This window comes from Engystomops pustulosus, chromosome 2 (genome assembly GCF_040894005.1).
Source record: "Engystomops pustulosus chromosome 2, aEngPut4.maternal, whole genome shotgun sequence".
Classification (NCBI taxonomy): Eukaryota; Metazoa; Chordata; class Amphibia; order Anura; family Leptodactylidae; genus Engystomops; species Engystomops pustulosus.
Genome location: NC_092412.1, coordinates 10347086 through 10363046, shown reverse-complemented (window position 1 = coordinate 10363046; position 15961 = coordinate 10347086). Strand labels below are relative to the sequence as shown.

At 48.6% G+C, this 15961-nt stretch overlaps 1 protein-coding gene across 1 annotated transcript in view; it reads right to left on the bottom strand.

Moving 5' to 3' along the window:
* Nucleotides 1-13191, bottom strand: part of LOC140119967 (uncharacterized) — a 37419-nt gene extending 24228 nt beyond the window's left edge. The window contains 6 exon segments of the mRNA XM_072139401.1: nucleotides 2684-2807; nucleotides 2892-3053; nucleotides 3166-3357; nucleotides 3444-3605; nucleotides 3718-3853; nucleotides 13076-13191. Coding sequence (XP_071995502.1) covers nucleotides 2684-2807; nucleotides 2892-3053; nucleotides 3166-3357; nucleotides 3444-3605; nucleotides 3718-3828 — 751 coding nt within the window. The 5' untranslated portion in view covers nucleotides 3829-3853; nucleotides 13076-13191.
* Between the last annotated feature and the right edge of the window lie 2770 nt (nucleotides 13192-15961).

Below are 15961 nucleotides of genomic sequence, written 5' to 3'. Positions count from 1 at the left end.
CTCCTCTTCAGCCTTTCAGCTTTTATCACTTACTACCTCTATGGGACTCGTGCAACTCTCTGATTGTCCTACCCACCAAGAGGGAAACATCCTTGACTTGGTCTTTGCCAGACCCTCTTCCGAATTTCCACTTTTCGACCATAACCTTCTCTCTTTTACTGTAAATAGTTCTTGTCCTGTACAGAATATGCCCATTTATCACACATACCGGAACCCACGTGCCATTAGTGTTCCCCACCTTGCAGAAACTGTGCAGCCATCGCTGCTCCCCATCTCCTCTCTCTCCTAATAATACTAATTATTACAACCATGTTCTCAAAAGCACCCTGGATAAGTTGGCACCACCGTGAGTTTGAACCTTTTCGACACAAATGTAGGCAACACACGCCACAAACCGTTTCCTTCGTAGGTGCTCCAGGATTGCCGAACGCCTGTGGACAAAATCGGGCACTTCCGCTGACTTTCCTCACTTTAAATTTATGCTCAAATCCTATAACTTGCTAAACAGGTCTATTTTACTAATCTAATATCTTCTCTTTCTAACAACCCTCAATACTCTTCATTCCTTACTAACACCAAAGATGCAGCCACCTGTCACAGACCTTGGGGCTGAAGATCTGGCCACCTACTTTAAAGATAAAATCAACTGCATTCGCCAGGAAATAATTTCTCAGTCCACTAACTCCGTTAATCCCCTACTCTCTGGTACTGCACCCTGTTCACTCTCTTCCTTTGAGCCAGTCACAGAGGAAGAAGTGTCCAAGCTTCTCTCCTCTGCTCACCCCACTACCTGCATCAGTGACCCCAATCCCTCGCATCTGGTAGTCTCTCTCCCCAGCAGTCACTTCTCACCTCACTAAAATCATCAATCTCTCTTCTGGTGTCTTTCCCTCATCTTTCAAGCATGCTGTTGTTACTCCATTACTAAAGAAACCTTCCCTGGACCCATCCAATGCTGCTAACTACCGACCAGTTTCTAATATCCCTATGATCTCCAAGCTCCTGGAACGCCTGGTCTATTCTCGACTTCGTCGTTTTCTCTCAGCTAACTCGCTCCTTGACCCGCCACAATCTGATTTCCGCTCTATGTATTCTACTGAAACTGCTCTTACTAAAGTCTCCAATGATCTCCTCACTGCAAAATCCAAATGTGACTCTTCTCTCCTCATTCTCCTGGATCTACCGGCAGCGTTCGATACTGTGGACCACCAGCTCCTCCTCAGGATGCTTTACTCCATTGGTCTAAAGGACACTGCGCTCTCTTGGTTTTCTTCCTATCTCTCTGACCGCACTTTCAGTGTCTCCTTTTCTGGATCTTCTTCTGTTCCTCTCTCTTTTGGGGTTCCTCAGGGATGAGTCCTAGGTCCTCTTCTCCCTCTATACTGACCCGATCGGACAAACTATGAGCAGATTTGGTTTTCAATATCATCTTTATGCTGATGATACCCAACTGTATGCACGTAACATCACCCCTGCCTTACCCCAGAACACTAGTGATTGTCTCTCTGCTGTCTCTACCATCATGTCTTCTCTCTTCCTGAAACTTAATCTTTCTAAGACCGAACTTCTTGTCTTGTCTAACCTCTCAGTCTGTGGGGTCATCAAACCCCCAAAGCAGCAGGCCTGCTGTCTTGGGGTTGTGCTGGACTCCGACCTCTCCTTTGGGCCACACATTCAATCTCTTGCTCGCTCTTGCCGCATGCATTTCAGAAAAATCTCTAGAATCTGCCCATTTCTCACATTTGAAACTTGTAAAATGCTAACTGTTGCTCTGATTCACTCTCGTCTAGACTACTGTAACTCCCTACTAATCGGTCTTCCACGCACTAAAATCTCTCCTCTACAATCTATTCTTAATGCAGCTTAATGCAGCCAGGCTCGTCTTTCAGACTAAGCGCTTCACAGATGCCTCCAGTTCATGCCAGTCGCTGCACTGGCTGCCAGTCTCCTTTCGATTACAGTTTAAAATAATAACCCTCATCCACAAAGCTCTGTATAATGCTGCATCTCCCTACCTCCTCTCTCATCTAAGTCTATCGCCCAACCCATGCCCATAGATCTGCCAGTGATCTTAAATTAACCTCTACCCTAGTTCGAACCTCCCATTCGCATCTCCAAGACTTCTCTAGAGCTGCACCTATTCCATGGAATGCTCTTCCCCGGACTATCAGACTAATACCTAACCGTCAAAGTTTCAAACATGCTCTTAAAACCCATCTCTTTAGGCAAGCCTATAACACTCATTAACTGCATGAAGTTTTAACTCTTATTTACCAACCCGTCCTGTGTCCTCCTCCCATCTGTTATCCAGCAACCAGCAGTCACCAGGCTTCTCTGCAGTCCCATTCACCCTGGACTTTGTATATAAGATGACGGCTGATGACTGGGTCAAGCAACAGCACCTTTTGTTCCGTACAAATGTTTGTGCTCTGTCATGTTTTATTATATTTGTCCCCTATGATTTGTAAAGCGCTACGTAATATGATGGCGCTATATAAATAAAAATTATTATTATTATCTGATTGGTTTCCATGGACAACTAGAACAGTTTTACTTCAGACACTTCTTATAAATCTCCCCCAGTCACTGACTACATTGTCTATATGGGACGATGAGATGACAGAGGAGTCTAGGTGACCTCGCACCTGCTCTGTCCTCTATAATCAGGAAGGTCTCCTCTTACCTGCTGATGTGAGGGGCTGGTGGTCCTCCATCATGATGTCCTTGTACTGGTCCTTGTGTCCTTCTATATACTCCCACTCCTCCATGGAGAAATAGACAGTGACGTCCTGACACCTTATAGGAACCTGACATCCACAATGACACAGTCATCACCCAGACACCTCCCTTGTGTTATTCTACAATGTCCCAGCATTCCCGGCAGCGCTCACCTCTCCGCTCAGCAGCTCAGTGATCCTGGAGGTAAGTTCTAGGATCTTCTGCTCATGTATCAGTGAACAAGGTAACGGCTCAATGGAGGAGCTCTGGATCCAACCTTCAGATACACAAGAAGTCACACACTCACCAGATGACTTCTTCACTACTGTGTAATCCTGTGTATGGGGAGACACTGATCACTACATAGATCCTAAGAATCTTTCACCTCTCCAGTCATTTCCCGTTGTTATTCCTCGAGATAAGAGCTGTGTCCTGGGAGACTCTCACCTCTCCGGTTATCAAGGAGATCATCTCCAGGGTGAGCTCCAGGATCCTGGCCGCCATCTGCTCTCTGTCCTTCTCCATTCCTGGTGGACCATTCACAATCATGATGTCCCTGAATAGATTTTTTTGTTTTTCTATATACTCCCACTCCTCCATGGAGAAATAGACAGTGATGTCTTGATACCTTAAAGGAACCTGACACACACAATGACACAGTCATCACCCAGACACCTCCCTTGTGTTATTGTACAATGTCCCAGCATTATCCCGGCAGCGCTCACCTCTCCGCTCAGCAGCTCAGTGATCCTGGAGGTAAGTTCTAGGATCTTCTGCTCATGTATCAGTGAATGAGGTGGAGGCTCGGTGATGGGGCTCTGGGTCCATCCTCCTGACACACGGGAGGTCACACACTCACCAGACGACTTCTTCACTACTGTGTAATCCTGTGTATGGGGAGACACTGATCACTACATAGATCCTAAGAATCCTTCACCTCTCCAGTCATTTCCCGCTGTTATTCCTAGAGATAAGAGCCGTGTCCTGGGAGACTCTCACCTCTCCGGTTATCAAGGAGATCATCTCCAGGGTGAGCTCCAGGATCCTGGCCGCCATCTGCTCTCTGTCCTTCTCCCGGATCCCTGGTGGATCATTGATGGAAAGGATCATCTTTGAGAGAAATAGAGTCCTGTATCTAAGAAACATGGGGAAAAAAATTAAGACATTGTGTAAACTATAGGGGAGGAGTTATGACACTGGACATCCACTACTGCACAACTGACAAAACTTATTAAGTTTACTAAAAAAGTGCTTCAGAACTTCCCCCTGGGGGCTGGAGAACACATGGAGGTAAGTATAGGGCCAATTATAGCCTTTTTGCTGCCCGAGGCAAAAATTTAAATGCCTCCCACCTCTCCCCCACAGCAGCCTACCCATGATTCATTGCTATATTAGCTCTACTGAAATTGCAGGCACATCTTTTTAAAAAATGGCGATCATAAAATTCTGATAACATTACTACACATGATAGTAGGTCAGTCATGGACACAGTCAAAAGTGGCAAGCACCTAACAGGTGACGATTTGTTCTGTTGGGCAGAGGATTTCACTGGGTTATTACTTATCCCTGTTAAATCTGCTGCCAGATTTCTTTCGATCTGTGCAGCACATCACCACACTGTGCCCCTAAATATACCACAGTCACTTACAGTATAATGTCACGTGGATAACCAAGCTTCTAAATAATATATATTCATTAAAACACAAATAAATTATAGTACATACAGTACCCATAATTATATATACCATTTATTATATATTTATTTGTATACCATTTCTTAAATATACCAGAAAAAATAAATCAGCAGTCGTCTGCAAATTACAGAGTTTCAGCAGCCTCTTCGTAACCAGGATTGCTACTGTGGATTTAGTCTTTAGTCTTGTTGAAGGACATAGGTTCAGAGGTACGGCATTGACTGGATAGCATTTGAACACAACGTAGAGGTAGAAAAACATAATGTGGGATATTTATCATTCGCTGCTGCATCATACCCAAACATATGATGTAAGCCACAACCCTTGGGCAACCTGCAGCCCATCAACCAGATTCTCTGGGCGAGCCAAACAACAAACACAGACATGTGGCTGAAGTGCAGTTCAGGTTTATTCATCAGGTTTACTCATCTCTACTAGATTCCATTTCAGTGTATCGTGCAAATATGTTTTCCAGGATGGGAAAAGGAAAACAATCTCTCCTTTTGCTACCTTGAAAGGCAGCCCCCTTAACACCAAGTATGACCTACAAGAAGAACGACATGATATGGGATAAAGCCAAACCAGTAAATCTATTCCAGAAGAAACAGATTCACAACTATAGACAGCACTGTTTCAACCTGGTTGGGTCTCTTGTCTATTGAGTTTGAATTGAATTTGAGTGGGAGGCTATTGACTAGGGTCAGGAAGTAAGAGTTCTCTTATGGAAAGTTTGTAAATTAAGGCCGCCTTATAGGCGTATGGAGAGTTATAGCCATGGAGCTTTTCTGATTCAAAGAAACATTCCAGGAACAGTAATTATTGCTTTCCTCTTACAACGACAGCACCAACAGAGAGAAAGATAAAAATTCAGGGAGAAACAACTGACGACGGGACTTTCCTGTGAAAGGCCAAATCACCAGGTGCCGAAAAAACTAAATGATAATGTCTGAAGAAGGTAAGCAGAAAAGTCCAACTGCTCTTCAGATTTGGTCTAGAGGCAATCTCCTTCCATGGTCTCTACTGGATTGCAATGAAACAAGAACAAAAATGGTTCGCATGTCAGGGATATCCCCCACATTCTCTCCCCTATACTCCATATTTCTTCCCATAGCTGTCGTGAATGGAGGCTTTCCCACAGTCCATTGAACAGGTCAGGCTCTGGAGTTTGGCATTTGCGGCAATCTACTAAGCGGTCTGGGTGGTGTGGTGAGGGTGGGAGATTGAATGCATAAACCGCTCATGTAGGATCCTAAAGTGAGTGTCTCTCCACACTTTGTTTGTCACTATTCTATGAATTCTTTTCCAACCCTTGAGTAGGAATTCCCCTGCCTCTGGATGTCATATCTGGGTCGCCCATTTCATGAACTGCAACTCCCTCAGGCCTATTTGGGAATTGATGGCTTTGTAAAGAAAAGAGATGCTCCGCTTACGACCTGATAATGGCAACAACACGTGGAACAGGTTTGTTGAGGCCTCCCATGCCACATCCGCTAGACTATTCTGGAAGGCGTGTTTTATCTGAGCAAACTGAAAGAATTGCAAGCCCTCTAATGGGTAGTTAGAGTTCAGTTCTTCCCTTGTTAACTAACTGTGCTTCTGAAGGTCAAGTAATTTCCTGACCTTCAGTATCCCCTTCTCCCTCCATTCCAGAAAAAGTCTACTTTGCCTGCCCTGAGGGAAGCCCGGGTGGTTCCATAGTGGGAGGTATTTGGACACTCTCCAGGACAGGTTGTAGCCCTTGCCCTGGTACCTTTCAGCCAATCTGCTATATGGCGGAACAGAAATGCCATATTGTAAGAACTAATGCTTGGTGGGTTTAGGCCCCCATTTTCCTTTGGTATCATTAATTTTCGGAGCCCTCCATAGGAATTGGGATATTTTGTTATCGAGTCTCATCACGTCCCTATGTTTGAGGAGTAATGGGAGAGTTTGCATTGGGTAGAACAGTTTTGATACACTCATCATTATGACCAGCTGACCTATAAGGGAGAGTGGCAGGGATCTCCATTGCTGAAGTTCCTGGGCAATTTTTTGGAATGGCGGGGGTAATTCAATCGGTTCAGGGATTCAGGTTGTCTCCCAATTTTGATCCCTAGGTATTTAACCCAGAATGCTGCCACAGGTATGTCACATATTGTCATCTGGGAGTTTCCCCTCAAGTCCTCTGGTCCCAGGAATAAAATCTCGCTTTTGCTCCAGTTGACCCAGAACCCCAAGAATTGGAAGAGTCCAGAGAGAAGAGTTTGTGGACCAGTGGACCCTCTGGACCACCGCGGGAGATGAAGATGGTACTAGCCGACACCCAGGACCAGAGTCTAAGTGGCACCTGGTTTTTACCAGAGCCCGCCGCAAAGTGGGATGATCTTGTTGCGGTGGAGTGCCACCAGGTCATTCCACGGGTGCGACTAGGCCCGCGGTGGCAGCCAGGGATGACAGGGATGTAGGACACAGTCCGAGCCTGGGTTGACAGCAGGAATGCGGTTTGGCAGGATGAGCTGGAACTCGCGGCAGGGAGGAGCTGGCACGGGACCCAGGCAGGCAGGAACGGAGAGGTCCTTGGAGGAGACTTGTAGCTTTGAGGCGTCTGGAAACGCTGGAAGACGGGAGCCACCAGGAGCGTCTGGAAATGCTGTAACCAGAAACACGGAGGCATCTGGAAACGCTGGAGGACAGGAGCATCTGGAAATGCTGACGGAGGGAGGTGCTGGTTTATAAGGGCGAGGCCGGATTAGCAGAACCAATCCGGAGGACGCTGGCCCTTTAAAACTTAAAGAGCCGGCGCACGCGCACCCCTAGCTGTGGGAGTGCACGGCCTAGTAGGAGAAGCCAGCGTGCGGCCTGGATGGGACCAAGGCAGCATCAGGAGCCACGTGACATTGTAGCTCTTTCTGTCCCACCTGGATCATCAGGGTATATCCATCAACGCCCTTCCCATTGACTTCTCACATGTGGTGTCTTAATATAGGACCTGATAATACTCCCCAAGGATCTTATTTATGGCTGCTGGATCACCTGCCATTGCTCTCCCGGTTGTCGTTTCCTGTGCATATGCGAATTGGGTGATCAACCTTTCGCTAGGTTAGGACTTGTCACCAAACTTGTGGAGTTCTAGCTCCAGGTTGGTACTAGAAAAACCATTGTGTCTTTCCACCCATATTTTGAATTCCGCCTGGGTCCAGTCAGACATGTTTGCCGGGGATGGGGTATCCATGAATACTGTATACGCCTGTCTGACATTCGCACTAGCCTGTTTAAATTGTATGGATGCAGTTTGTTTTAATGCTCGGACTTGCTTCATTATAGGTATCGCATAGCTACCTACCCCCATCCCAAAATAGAAGTGTATTGGTTACATGTTGTTTGTCTCCATGTATTCTAGCCACCAGCCCCTTAGAAGTTCTACAAAACTTTTGTCTTTTGTGAGGAAGGATGGAAAACGCCAAATATAGTCCGTGCCATTCGGTCACACAACACAGGCGAGTGGTCTGTAAACAATTCTCAAGGAAAGATTGACTAACATAGACACCTGACTGATAACCTACATATTTTGTATCCTGTATTCTGCAACCTGAATTTTGAGAATTCACAGTTTGACACCATAAAGCATAGTTATCTGTATCAAATTACATATAACAATACACAGAACAATAGAGACATTTAACAACAGTGCTCTCCATAATCTCATTGCCTTTGCGGTGACTGCGGGGAGGCAGATCTGCATCCTCGCTGTGCCGCACCTCTCTTCCTTTGTGTGGCTTTGCCTCCTCCTGACCTTGTCCACACCTGGTCAAAGAATCCTCTGAGACAGTATCTAAAAAGTGCACAGCTGCCTGTGGGTCATCAAGGATGTGTTGTGTCAAATCGCAAGTCATGATGTGCAGTTGCGCCATGTAGAATAGTTGCCCAGTGGAGCAAATAGTTTGCACTTCTTGGTGGCTTCCACAGATTAATCGGCAAACAACAATACCTTGTGATTTCCGATGTATAGCGGGGTCCGTCTACTTCTGTATGCATTAATCAGCTCTTCCTTGTCGGCGTAATTCAGGAATTTGGCTATAGCTGGCCGCGGTATCTGTGGCTGCGTTCCTTGATTGCCAGGTAGAGCAGTGCCATTGGGCCTATACAATGTGCTCATTCTACCGTGGTCCTATGTCTTAGGCCCACAGCCTTTGGGAGGTCTTCTTCAAAAATAGTTATGAGCTGGGGTACTGGAATGTTCTCTAGGAGGCCTACTAGGTGTAGATTACTACTATGGGATCGATTTTCGAGAACCTATATCCTCCCTAATAGCCCTGCGGTCATGCGGTTGAGGTCTTGGCATTAGGAGGAAGGATCTTGTATCATGGCCTCCAATGCTCTAGCCTGGCTCTCCATCTGTGTCAGTCGGACCCCTTGTGTTTGGACTGCCCTCAGTGAGCAAGGTTTGCAGAACCTCCATCACCGTATTCACCAAAACCAGTGCTAGACACTTAGCTACTTCACGAGCCAGTCGTTGGTATTACTTTTGCCAGTGGTATTAAACGCGGCTCTGCTAGGTCTGGCTGACTAAGTGACTCGGGGGGGATCCTGTTCAGCCACTGATGTTTGTTCTTGGGCTTCCGACGACACCGGAATAAATATTAATGTAGATAGAAAGTCTGTTATGTCTTTCCAAAAGGCCTGACAGGTCCAGCTCATATGCCAAAAGTCCGCTCCCAACTTGCCAAGCCGCGGACAGGCAGAATTAGGGACCTGACCCATTCTATCCATTTGAACAGGTGTTAAGTAAGCTTGGTGAGTAAAATATAATTGAATTAATCTGTAATTTACAGGTGGGGATACCTTATGTGTGCAGCGAGCAGTTTGTTTATAGAATCTTCCTAAAGGGAGGGTATACACGCCTTTCACTTGTCTAGCACTGGCAGCTTGGTAATTTCCTTTGAGTGAGGTGGGTGTATCGGGCTGTGATTAAGCCACTAGGGCCTTGTGTTTTGCATACACCAATTAGTGGGTAGGAGGAGATAGGTGTCCAGGGGAGGGAAATTGGGCCTCTAGGGCATGTCACAGCTGTAAGAATCTATAGAAAGAATTCCTGGAAAGAGTGTAGGATGTCAGCATTAAACACATCTGCTAATGTTCGTACTCCTTTGCTACTCCATAGTTGGGTGAAGACAGCCAATGTTCTACATTCCTTTGTGTGCTTACATCCAATAGTGTTGCACTTCCAGGGTCAAACCACCCAATAGTATTGTCCGCTTGTGTACTTGCCCGCCCTATGCAAAGTGATTTTCTATAAAAGGGTCTTAGTGCCAAAAAATTAACAGTCTTGAGTTAATCTTCAGTAAGGACAGCGTGTCTTACAGCGCTGGAAACAAAGACTCATATAATTTGGAAATCACCTTACAACGCTGACGGGGACTGATAAAGCCTTGTGTATCCAAAGACCCTTATGGTCATCTTTGACAAGATGATCCCCACACAAATACTCCTGTTAGCGAGTGTAGCCTTTTGAAGAATTTCTTCGGGATTGGGGTCTTGGCTTGTTGAAGGATAAATAAACATTTGGGGAGAATGATAAATTTTACTAGGTTGATTCTCCCTGCTACTGAGAGGAGCAGAGTTTTCCTTATACTTATCCCAAGCATATGTCAGCAGTGGATACATCACCACTGACATGACAATTCTTAAATATTGAAATCCTGTGACTACTAGGAGTCTTTCTATGTAGTCAGGCCGCCAGTCACGCAGAATAGTGTCCGCACCCTGGACGCCAGTCACGCAGAATAGTGTCCGCACCCTGGCCGCCAGTCACGCCGAGTAGTGACCGCAGCCTGGTCGCCAGTCACGTCGAGTAGTGTCCGCAGCCTGGTCGCCAGTCACGTCGAGTAGTGTCCGCACCCTGGCCGCCAGTCACGCAGAATAGTGTCCGCACCCTGGCCGCCAGTCACGCCGAGTACTGACTGCACCCTGGCCGCCAGTCACGCAGAATAGTGTCCGCACCCTGGCCGCCAGTCACGCCGAGTACTGACTGCACCCTGGCCGCCAGTCACGCAGAATAGTGTCCGCACCCTGGCCGCCAGACACGCAGAATAGTGTCCGCACCCTGGCCGCCAGTCACGCAGAATAGTGTCCGCACCCTGGCCGCCAGTCACGCAGAATAGTGTCCGCACCCTGGCCGCCAGTCACGCAGAATAGTGTCCGCACCCTGGCCGCCAGTCACGCAGAATAGTGTCCGCACCCTGGCCGCCAGTCACGCAGAATAGTGTCCGCACCCTGGCCGCCAGTCACGCAGAATAGTGTCCGCACCCTGGCCGCCATTCACGCAGAATAGTGTCCGCACCCTGGCCGCCAGTCACGCAGAATAGTGTCCGCAGCCTGGCCGCCAGTCACGCAGAATAGTGTCCGCACCCTGGCCGCCAGTCACGCAGAATGGTGTCCGCAGCCGGGCCGCCATTCACGCAGAGCAATGTCCGCACCCTGGCCGCCAGTCACGCAGAATAGTGTCCGCACCCTGGCCGCCAGTCACGCAGAATAGTGTCCGCACCCTGGCCGCCAGTCACGCAGAATAGTGTCCGCACCCTGGCCGCCAGTCACGCAGAATAGTGTCTGCACCCTGGCCGCCAGTCACGCAGAGTAGTGACCGCACCCTGGCCGCCAGTCACGCAGAATAGTGTCCGCACCCTGGCCACCAGTCACGCAGAATAGTGTCCGCACCCTGGCCGCCAGTCACGCCGAGTACTGACTGCACCCTGGCCGCCAGTCACGCAGAATAGTGTCCGCACCCTGGCCGCCAGTCACGCCGAGTACTGACTGCACCCTGGCCGCCAGTCACGCAGAATAGTGTCCGCACCCTGGCCGCCAGTCACGCAGAATAGTTTCCGCACCCTGGCCGCCAGTCACGCAGAATAGTGTCCGCACCCTGGCCGCCAGTCACGCAGAATAGTGTCCGCACCCTGGCCGCCAGTCACGCAGAATAGTGTCCGCACCCTGGCCGCCAGTCACGCAGAATAGTGTCCGCACCCTGGCCGCCAGTCACGCAGAATAGTGTCCGCACCCTGGCCGCCAGTCACGCAGAATATTGACCGCACCCTGGCCGCCAGTCACGCAGAATAGTGACCGCACCCTGGCCGCCAGTCACGCAGAATAGTGACCGCACCCTGGCCGCCAGTCACGCAGAATAGTGACCGCACCCTGGCCGCCAGTCACGCAGAATAGTGTCCGCACCCTGGCCGCCAGTCACGCAGAATAATTTCCGCACCCTGGCCACCAGTCACGCAGAATAGTGTCCGCACCCTGGCCGCCAGTCACGCAGGATAGTGTCCGCAACCTGGCCACCAGTCACGCCGAGTAGTGACCGCACCCTGGCCGCCAGTCACGCAGAATAGTGTCAACACCCTGGCCGCCAGTCACGCAGAGTAGTGACTGCACCCTGGCCGCCAGTCACGCAGAATAGTGTCCGCACCCTGGCCGCCAGTCACGCAGAATAGTGTCCGCACCCTGGCTGCCAGTCACGCAGAATAGTGTCCGCACCCTGGCCGCCAGTCACGCAGAATAGTGTCCGCACCCTGGCCGCCAGTCACGCCGAGTAGTGACCGCACCATGGCCGCCAGTCACGCAGAATAGTGACCGCACCCTGGCCGCCAGTCACACAGAATAGTGTCTGCACCCTGGCCGCCAGTCACGCAGAATAGTTTCCACACCCTGGCCGCCAGTCACGCAGAATAGTGTCCGCACCCTGGCCGCCAGTCACGCCGAGTAGTGACCGCACCCTGGCCGCCAGTCACGCAGAATAGTGTCCGCACCCTGGCCGCCAGTCACGCCGAGTAGTGTCCGCACCCTGGCCACCAGTCACGCCGAGTAGTGTCCGCACCCTGGCCGCCAGTCACGCAGAGCAGGTGGAAGATGCTGAATGCAGATGTGTGAGGCCCCGGCAGCATCTGTCCCCCTGCACCTCGTACACCGGATACAGGAGCCGCTTCTATATAATGTCACATCCAATCATCTGCTCAGACAAGAAGAATTCCAGGACCTCACATTGTAATCTCCATCTACATCCAGATTCCTCCCTGTCCTGGAGACCCCCAGAGGGACTACAACCCCCACCCTCCCACTCATTATCCAATCCTGCTGCATGCTGGGAGTTTTAGTCCTTCCATATAGTGTGTGCTCTCTTGGAGCATGCTGGGAGTTGTAGTCCCTCCATATAGTGTCTGTGCTCCTGGAGCATGCTGGGAGTTGTAGTCCCTTCATATAGCGTGTGTGCTCCTGGAGCATGCTAGGAGTTGTAGTCCCTCCATATAGTGTGTACGCTCCTGGAGCATGCTGGGAGGTGTAGTCCCTCCATATAGTGTGTGTGCTCCTGGAGCATGCTGGGAGTTGTAGTCCCTCCATATAGTGTGTGTGCTCCTGGAGCATGCTGGGAGGTGTAGTCCCTCCATATAGTGTGTGTGCTCCTGGAGCATGCTGGGAGTTGTAGTCCCTCCATATAGTATGTGCGCTCCTGGAGCATGCTGGGAGTTGTAGTCCCTCAATATAGTGTGTGTGCTCCTGGAGCATGCTGGGAGGTGTAGTCCCTCCATATAGTGTGTGTGCTCCTGGAGCATGCTGGGAGCTGTAGTCCCTCCATATAGTGTGTGTGCTCCTGGAGCATGCTGGGAGTTGTAGTCCCTCCTCTGGTCACTTACCTCTTCTCGCCTCAGTGCAGGACACTCTGTACCTCACACACCTCCTCCCTCCTGCTCACTATCCACTAGTCATGTGACACGGGGAGTGTGATGTCACTGAGGGGCGGGGCCTCCTGCTCACTATCCACTAGTCATGTGACCTGGGGAGTGTGATGTCACTGAGGGGCGGGGCTCCCGGGAGGACAGGAAGTAGCAGTGTATATGGAGGAGAAGGGGAGGACAGAGACTTCCATGTATCTACACCTATACCGTATACAGAGACCTATATATACACCCCACACCTATACTGTATACAGAGACATATATATACAGCTACATACATAGTGATATATACATCCCACATCTATACTGTATACAGAGATATATATATATACAGCTATATACATAGTCATATATACACCCCACACCTATACTGTATACAGAGACATATATATACAGCTACATACATAGTCATATATACATCCCACACCTATACTGTATACAGAGACATATATACAGCTACATACATAGACATATATACACCCCACACCTATACTGTATACAGAGACATACATATACAGCTACATACATAGTCATATATACACCCCACACCTATACTGTATACAGAGACATATATATACACCCCACACCTATACTGTATACAGAGACATATATACACCCCACACCTATACTGTATACAGAGACATATGTATACAGCTACATACATAGTCATATATTCACCCCACACCTATACTGTATACAGAGACATATATATAGATACAGCTACATACATAGTCGGCTGCACATCCATGATGCGAATCTCCCGTTCCACCACATCCCAAAGATGCTCTATTGGATTGAGATCTGGTGACTGTGGAGGCCATTTGAGTCCAGTGACCTCATTGTCATGTTCAAGAAACCAGTCTGAGATGATTCCAGCTTTATGACATGGCGCATTATCCTGCTGAAAGTAGCCATCAGATGTTGGGTACTTTGTGGTCATAAAGGGATGGACATGGTCAGCAACAATACTCAGGTAGGCTGTGGCGTTGCAACGATGCTCAATTGGTACCAAGGGGCCCAAAGAGTGCCAAGAAAATATTCCCCACACCATGACACCACCACCACCAGCCTGAACCGTTGATACAAGGCAGGATGGATCCATGCTTTCATGTTGTTGACGCCAAATTCTGACCCTACCATCCGAATGTCGCAGCAGAAATCGAGACTCATCAGACCAGGCAACATTTCTCCAATCTTCTACTGTCCAATTTCGATGAGCTTGTGCAAATTGTAGCCTCAGTTTCCTGTTCTTAGCTGAAAGGAGTGGCACCCGGTGTGGTCTTCTGCTGCTGTAGCCCATCTGCCTCAAAGTTGGACGTACTGTGCGTTCAGAGATGCTCTTCTGCCTACGTTGGTTGTAACGGGTGTCGATTTGAGTCACTGTTGCCTTCCTATCAGCTCGAACCAGTCTGCCCATTCTCCTCTGACCTCTGGCATCAACAAGGCATTTCCGCCCACAGAACTGCCGCTCACTGGATGTTTTTTCTTTTTCGGACCATTCTCTGTAAACCCTAGAGATGGTTGTGCGTGAAAATCCCAGTAGATCAGCAGTTTCTGAAATACTCAGACCAGCCCTTCTGGCACCAACAACCATGCCACGTTCAAAGGCCTCAAATCACCTTTCTTCCCCATACTGATGCTCGGTTTGAACTGCAGGAGATTGTCTTGACCATGTCTACATGCCTAAATGCACTGAGTTGCCGCCATGTGATTGGCTGATTAGAAATTAAGTGTTAACGAGCAGTTGGACAGGTGTACCTAATAAAGTGGCCGGTGAGTGTATACACCCCACACCTATACTGTATACAGAGACATATATATACAGCTACATACATAGTCATATATACACCCCACACCTATACAGTATACAGACATATACATATAGCTACATACATAGTCATATATACACCCCACACCTATACTGTATACAGAGACATATATATACAGCTACATACATAGTCATATATACACCCCACACCTATACTGTATACAGAGACATATATATATACAGTTACATACATAGTCATATATACACCCCACACCTATACGGTATACAGACATATATATATAGCTACATACATAGTCATATATACATCTACTTTAAGGATTAAATTGATTGTATTTGTCGGGAAATAATTGCTCAATCCTCTCACCCCACTAATCCCCTTCCCTCCGGTACCTTACATTGTTCACTCTCTTCCTTTGAGCCAGTCACAGGGGAAGAAGTGTCCAGGCTCCTCTCCTCTGCTCGCCCCACTACCTGCATCACTGACCCCATCCCCTCACATCTGGTTCAGTCTCTCTCCCCAGCAGTCACTTCTCACCTCACTAAAATCTTCAATCTCTCTCTCTCTTCTGGTGTCGTCCCGTCAAGCATGCTGTTGTTACCCCTTTACTAAAGAAACCTTCACTGGACCCATCCAATGCTACAGACCAGTTTCTAACCCCCTTTCATCTCCAAACTCCTGGAACGTCCGGTATATTCTCGATTAACCCGCTATCTCTCAGCTAACTCCCTCCCTGACCCCCTGCAATCTGGTTTCCGCTCTATGCACTCCACTGAAACTGCTCTTTCTAAAGTCGCCAATTATCTCCTTATGCAAAATCAAAATGTGACTATTCTCTCCTCTGTCTTCTGGATCTATCGGCAACGTTTGATACTGTGCACCACCAGCTCCTCCTTAGGATGCTTCACTCCATTGGCCTAAAGGACACTGCACTGTGTCGGTGTTCCTCCGGGCTCGGTCCTAGGTCCTCTTCTCTTCTCCTCTCAGTGTCAGGTTCCTCAGGGCTCAGTCCTAGGTCCTCTTCTCTCAGTGTCGGGTTCCTCAGGGCTCAGTCCTA